The 6,989-nt window shown below is 39.5% G+C and overlaps 1 protein-coding gene across 1 annotated transcript in view; it reads right to left on the bottom strand.

The window, feature by feature from the left end:
• Positions 1–211: 211 nt before the first annotated feature.
• Positions 212–6,989, bottom strand: part of CPE (carboxypeptidase E) — a 121,406-nt gene continuing 114,628 nt past the window's right edge. Inside the window, exons 7-9 of the mRNA XM_027600004.2 lie at positions 5,977–6,076; positions 3,143–3,261; positions 212–1,017 (exon numbers count right to left, since the gene is read on the bottom strand). Coding sequence (XP_027455805.1) covers positions 919–1,017; positions 3,143–3,261; positions 5,977–6,076 — 318 coding nt within the window. The 3' untranslated portion in view covers positions 212–918. The remainder of the gene's footprint in view (positions 1,018–3,142; positions 3,262–5,976; positions 6,077–6,989) is intronic.

Raw genomic sequence — 6,989 nt, 5'->3', positions numbered from 1 at the left:
TCTGCTGCTCCCCCAGCTCATGCATGTGCTCGCTCGCTCTCTTGCTCTCTCTCTCAAATAAATAAATACAATCTTAATTAACTAATTAATTTTAAAATGGCGAGGATTAACAAGTGAGAGGGCATTACAGGAAATACACTTTTCATCACAAGACCACAACTCTAGACCAAAAATCATAGAGAATTAAAATAAAATAAAGACCATGGGGATATATATTTTTTTACCTTTATTCGTTCAGAATGCAATTCTAGACCAATCTACAACCAAGAGAAAACCCTTAAACTTTTAAGTGGCGTTAACAGGCTGAATAATATAACAGTAGAGCCCCCATATGTACAAGCAAGAAGTCGATTTCCATTCCCATCATAAAACCTCTTTCTAAACATTTACATTTCCTTCCCATCCAAAAAAATGCATTAACATGATCATGCTTATATAGCTATTCAGCACAAGACAAATGACAATTTATACTGAACTATTGAAGTCTTGCAGTATAGTGCTCACAATTCCACGCTGTAGCTGTTGACCTTTTCAGTGCATTCACCATGTGGCATTGTCACCAATTACATTAAAAGCACTTCATTAATTTTTAAAGGCTAGAATCACTCAAAAAGTTTCTGTATCATAAATAACGTGGAATATTGCATTTAAGTCTAAAATGGCAAGATCACTTATACCTTTTCTACAGTCCTCCATGTAATATGTGTAGGAAAATGAATGTTATATGAGAAGAAACAGACCAAGTTCTTATATTTTTACCTAAAAGTCTAGTTATTTATTTTAAGTAGTGTCTATTGATACTTAAATGATTACAAAATAAATCAGTGTTAAATATTGCACAAAATCTAAAGGAAAATGGCCACGTTACATCATACTATATTGTATAGATGATTAAAAGCAGCTAATTAGAAGCTTTTTTTAAAAATTTAAAGTTTCTGACATCATTTTCCACCATTCCATCAATTCTTCCTTTTCCTCTTCTTTCCTTTCAGAAAATGACTCCAGTTCAAAATCAACCTAAAGGAGAAAATCAAGAATATATTGTTACCAAACTGCATGTGTATCTTTAAAAGCTAAAATTTTAAAAATGAGCGCAGTTCTAGAGCTTATAGAATAAGCTCAGTATAGCCACCTGAATTAAAGTATATCCTAAAAATCTCTTGTGATAAACAAAAGATATTTTCAGAGGAAAAAAAAAAACAATCAAAAGCCACTATGTGTGAAATGTGCTTTGATCTTGTAGTCTTGCAGGATTATTTAAAAGCAGATTATTTAAAGTCAATCAGAGAAAGACATGTATCATATGACTTCACTGATAGGAGGAATTCTTAATCTCAGGAAACAAACTGAGGGTTGTTGGAGTGGTGGGGGGTGGGAGGGATGGGGTAGTTGGGTGATAGACATTGGGAAGGGTATGTGCTATGGTGAGCGCTGTGAATTGTGCAAGACTGTTCAATCACAGATCTGTACCTCTGAAACAAATAATGCAACATATGTTAAGAAAAAAGAAAAAGAAGAAGCTAGCAGGAGGGGAAGAATGAAGGGGGGGAATCGGAGGGGGAGACGAACCATGAGAGACGATGGACTCTGAAAAACAAACTGAGGTTCTAGAGGGGAGGGGGTGGGGGGGTGGGTTAGCCTGGTGATGGGTATTAAAGAGGGCACGTTCTGCGTGGAGCACTGGGTGTTATGCACAAACAATGAATCGTGGAACACTACATCAAAAACTAATGATGTCATGTATGGTGATTAACATAACAATAAAAAAGTTTTTAAAAAGCAGTTTGTTTAAAGGCAGCTTGTTTAAAGACAATCTTTCCCTGCCAATAAGAAGATGTAATTTATAATTAATTTTTTTCCTTTGAGTATTCACTGAGTGTCTATAAGCCTTGAATTTTCTCCTAATAGCTGGGAAAATATGGCAGAATGTAGTTCAGTGTCCTGGTGTCCCAAACCACAGGTTCTGTTTTCCAGAATCTTGGTTCTGCTAAGGAAACTGATGGAAACATATACATCTCCAAACCACTACAGAGGCCAGTGGCCCAGGAACTCAACTCTGTGTGAACTGGGAGTTCTCAGTAGGTCTATGGAAATCCATGCACTTCGGCATAAAAGGCTATTCAAAATCTGTACTTCCCAACTTCAGTCCTCCTCGGGCCCTTTAGGTACCCCTGCTCTCATTACAAAGAGAAATAAGAGTTCCTCGATCTGGCCACTTAATTAGGCCCCTAGTTATTTAGGAATATAACACTCACTACCTCCTTGAAGTAACACTGGCCAGAAAGGCTAAGATCAAATAATTGAACATTTAACAACCTGTTTCTGGGGCTACTTTTTCCTAGGTTTCACTTGCCCAAATTTACCTCCTGATTTTAAAACACATACAGTCTAATGTACACATACATGCAATGAAAACCAAAGCACTAGTTAAAAATTCAAGATATTCTGTCTGCAAAACTAAGCACTTATACTTCAAACTTTGAGGCATGCACAAAAATGCAGTAAATTCTTTTTAAGTAAGCCTTTCAATTGGAAATCCTGCAGGCCATTCCCTGGTTGCAAAAATGTAATGCAAAGATTGTAGAATGCAGTAGAATCCTGCTGCAAGAGAAGTTTTGGTCTCATCACCATCACCTTCTTAGCGAAATAAGTGGTACCTACTTAAATAAGATGCACTTTTTGATAGCTCTTAGCAAGGGGTCTTTCTCATAATATGCACTTAATAAATATTTGGTTAATGCCTAAGATCACCCGACAGGCATAATTAATTTTTCCAAATACTCACTGAGTATTGTACTAGATGCTAGAAATACAAAGATAAATGGAACAGAAATCTCATTTTAGATTGAAATCAATGCGGCAAATAAAAGTTTAATTTTTTTAAGTTGTATTTATTTTCTTGTGGATGTCTTCAAAAACTGAGAAACGATAAGGGAGCTTCACACTGAGTGGTATAAAATCAACCAGGGAGCCCTTCGTCAAGTCAGCTGACTTTGCTAGGCCTCAGTTTTCTCATCTGTTAAATGGAGGTAATAGCAGTAACTACCTCAAGAGGGTTATTATGAAGACTAAATATAAATCATTTGAATATCTGTGACACAGATGAAATGCTCAATAAATCTTAGCAATTACGATTTCTTACCCCAACAGCAGGGCTATAAGGAACTGCTACTTTCTTTGTTATTGCCAGATAGCCCGGAGCGGAGGCTGTGAGTTTATAGTTTCCAGGCGCAAGCAATCTCCAGTAATCACCATCCTTTGCTGTAGTGAAACAAAATATCAAATCACATAATTATGCCATTTTAGGAATACCTAGTATACCTCAGTTCAACTTCTTTGATTCCCTCTTTTTAAAGTAGATGTTTATGGAATTTGATAAAACTCCACTGAAATGAGTGTTACACTCTCTTAGAGGAAGAAATTTCTAATAGCAATTTTACAGATATTAATGTCAAATTGTCAATAAATCTTCTAAGATAATGGATTCTCATAATCACGTCAGGAGTGACACAGGTAAAAAGATATATAAAGCCCCCAATCATGGTGTCAGAGCATCTGGTGCTGTCTTTTGATTCTGGCCAACTATCTTGCCATGAAGACCTGATGGGCTGAGTCTAATCAGTGCTTCACAAAGTGTGACCCAAGACAGCCTCACTGGAAACCCTAAGGCACTAGCTAGAAATTTCTATTTCTGAAGATTCAGAATAGGTTGGTCTGAAGTGCTGGTCTGGAGGGACTGCATTTTCAACAAATTCTCTGGAGAATTCCTAAGCAGAGGTAAGGCTCATACGCCTTCTCACCCCACATGTCCACAGCTCCCTCCTCATCTCGGTTAGGATCCCTGGCCACCCCTATATAATCAGTCTCATGCATGTGCCTTCAACTCATCTGCTTTTGCCTCTTGGTTATACATGCCTGGCAAGCCACCAACCCTGGATCATTTCTGGCTCTCCACCTGTCCCCATGGAGCTGGGGGAAACACACTGCCTTGCTCATCAGTCTCTGACTCATATACACCCACCTAACCTCGGGCATGGAACTGCCCTGTCTTCCTTCTAGTCCCTTCCTCCCTGGTCCTTCCACGCTCTCATCTTCCTAGATCAGTGAACATCAATCACTTGAGAAACTTGGTACAGTGCAAATTCTAGTTCGCTAGCCCTAGGGTGAGGCCTAAGATTCTGCATTCCTAACCAGCTCCAGGGCAGTGCTGAATTCAGCTGCTGGGCGGGGCACACTTTGAGTAGCCAGGCCCCAGTGAACATTGCACACTTTCTCCTTTTTCCTAACACCCCTGACACATCCTCTTCATCCTCACTCTCAGTTGATGCTTTCCATCTTACTTCACTGTGAAAATAAAACCAGAAAAAAGAAAAGCCCCCGTGACCATCTCTTCCAATCTTCCTCTGACTCCCACATCTCCTTTCAGGTGGTGCATCACTGATCGCCTTTGCTTTATAGCAAAATATCTGAAGAGATTTGTCAATACTCTATTTCTAACGTCTCTCCTATTCTCTCTTAGACCCTCCAATGAGGCTCCCACCGGCCCGTGAAAATGGATTCTATAGGGATTCTCCACACTGGTTCATTCACAAGGTTCATCCTACTTGGCACTCCTGATCACTCCCTCTTTCTTGAAACACTTCCGGGTTTCCAGGACAATGCATTCAGTTCCCTCTCTACCTCGGGCTCCATTCCTCCTTCCTACCCTGCCCTCGAAAAGATCTCAGATTTCATTCTTTTCTACCTGTATGTATTTCCTATGTTAGATTTTCCTAAAATGCCTGCATCATGGAATGCAGAAAAAATCGCATCTCTCTGGCACTCAGGTTAACAGACAGAAGAGGCTCCATGTGGCCAGAGGGGACCAAGGCCTGGGTGCCCTCTCTGAGCTCCCCGAGGGCTAAGGGAGCAATGTCTTGGCACAGATTCTGGTATATTGGTTGGCAAGATGTGCTGGCATTAGTGGGGTGTTGATAAATATTTGTTGAATAGATAAATAAATGGAACTTTAGGGGGGCATGTTAAGGATTTTTAAAAATACCCAAGTTAGAAATAAGGAGGTTGAGAAAGAGGTGATGGTAGAGAGTAAGAAATAAGGTAAATGTTCATTAATTATAAGGCCTGGAAATATGTGAATAGTTCATAACTAAAAATATATTGTTGTTGAAAAGACCCCAACAAATGACAGTTAAAACTAAAATGAGCTGGATAAATGTTGATTAACAGGAGTATGTAGGTTTGCCAGGAAAATACATCCTTGTCCCCAAACAGGGAAAACTGAAATGGGGTTTTGAAGTTAGAAATTACTAACAACCACCTCAAAGCTGTTAACATCTTGTTTGACCCTAAGTAAGTCTGCATTTATCGTACAGATTAAATGAAGAAATGTGTGAGAAATCCTAGACACACAATACACTGGCATTTTTCTTTCCTATTCTTTCCACTCTCTCCTGAGGTCCTCCAATTAACAGCTTGTCAGCACTTCAGAGTGATCAGAAAGATGCTGATACTTCCACCTCCAGCGAGTTCATTTGCTTTTGCCTCAAGAACTACACGAACGTGATGGAATGAGCACTGGGTGTTGTATGCAACCGATGAATCACTGAACTCTACCTCTAAAACTAATAATACACTATATTGTTAATTAATTGAACTTAAAATTTTAAAAAAAGGAAACCCCCCCCCCAAAAAAGAACTACACGGAACCTCCAGTGGATGGCACCACCTGTGAGCTCCGGGCTGAGAGAGTGAGGAAAGGGCGCCATCTGCTGCACCCCAAGTTCTAAGCCAGCAACCATCCCGAGTACCTGCCTGACCTGCTCCCAAAAAAGGAAATTTAACTAAATCAAAGCTGGAGGAAAGAGAGGTAAAGGACAGAAGGCATTCAATTGTTCTGCTTAGAATAACGTTAAGAACTCTAACTAGGATAACAAGTAATCATGCTCTGTATTACACTAGAGCCTCGAGAACACCCACCAGATGTAACATCATGGTCTATTCCTTCCACAGAGATGGTTGCATTGGCAATCGGGTTCCCTTGAAGGTCTCGGACAAAGCCTTTAACTCCTCGGTGTATCTGTGAAGGTCAAGAACCAAAAAAATCAAATTAGAAATTATCTAAGAACACATTTCATGTCAAGAATCTCCTTATTTTCGGGGCGCCTGAGTGGCTCAGTCGGTTAAGCATCTGCCTTTGACTCAGGTCGTGATCCCAGGGTCCTGGGATCTAGCCCCACATTGGGCTCCTTGCTCAGCGGGAAGCCTGTTTCTCCCTCTCCCACTCCCCTGCTTGTGTTCCTTCTCTCGCTGTGTGTCTCTCTCTGTCAAATAAATAAATAAAAAATCTTTAAAAAAAAATCTCCTTATTTTCGAGCAGAATACTGTAGATCCTCATTGTTTAAGGATCAAAATATGCTCAAATTGTTTTGAACATTCTCTACACTGTTCTTTCTCAAATGGACAAATGGGAAGTAATCCCTTGAAAATTGACATCTCGTTCTGCATCAAAGAAAGACAACAAAGTACCTTCCAAATCACCAAAATAAAACAAACAAGCAAAAAGTCTGTCATATCTGTAAAGTAGATCTGGGCTTAGCATATTTCATCAGTTTCTCCCTCTTACATTTGGTCACCTGTGTATAGACTGTATGACCCCTGCCAGCTAGCAAGAATCACATTCCAGCCCTTTACTCCTTGTTCATGTTGAGTAGAAAGATACACTGTGACTACTCTTGCAGTAAACCCATTAACAATATTCTTTTGGTTGAAAATAAGTGACATGAAAGATCTGTGAACTTCAAAACTGAAGACTGGATTTAGAAAGGAAATGGAAGAGGCGCTATCAAGAATAATGCCCCTGAACTAAGCTGTAGTTGATAACTAATGCAATGCAAACTACAAAAGCAGCTTTTTCCTTCGTTTTTAAACAGAACTCAACTAAGTCAATATGTGTTTCAAGTGACAGAGAGTCACTTCAGGTTCCTGAGAAA

The sequence above is a fragment of the Zalophus californianus genome, chromosome 2 (assembly GCF_009762305.2).
Source record: "Zalophus californianus isolate mZalCal1 chromosome 2, mZalCal1.pri.v2, whole genome shotgun sequence".
NCBI classification, from domain to species: domain Eukaryota; kingdom Metazoa; phylum Chordata; class Mammalia; order Carnivora; family Otariidae; genus Zalophus; species Zalophus californianus.
This window is presented reverse-complemented; position numbering and strand designations above follow the sequence as displayed.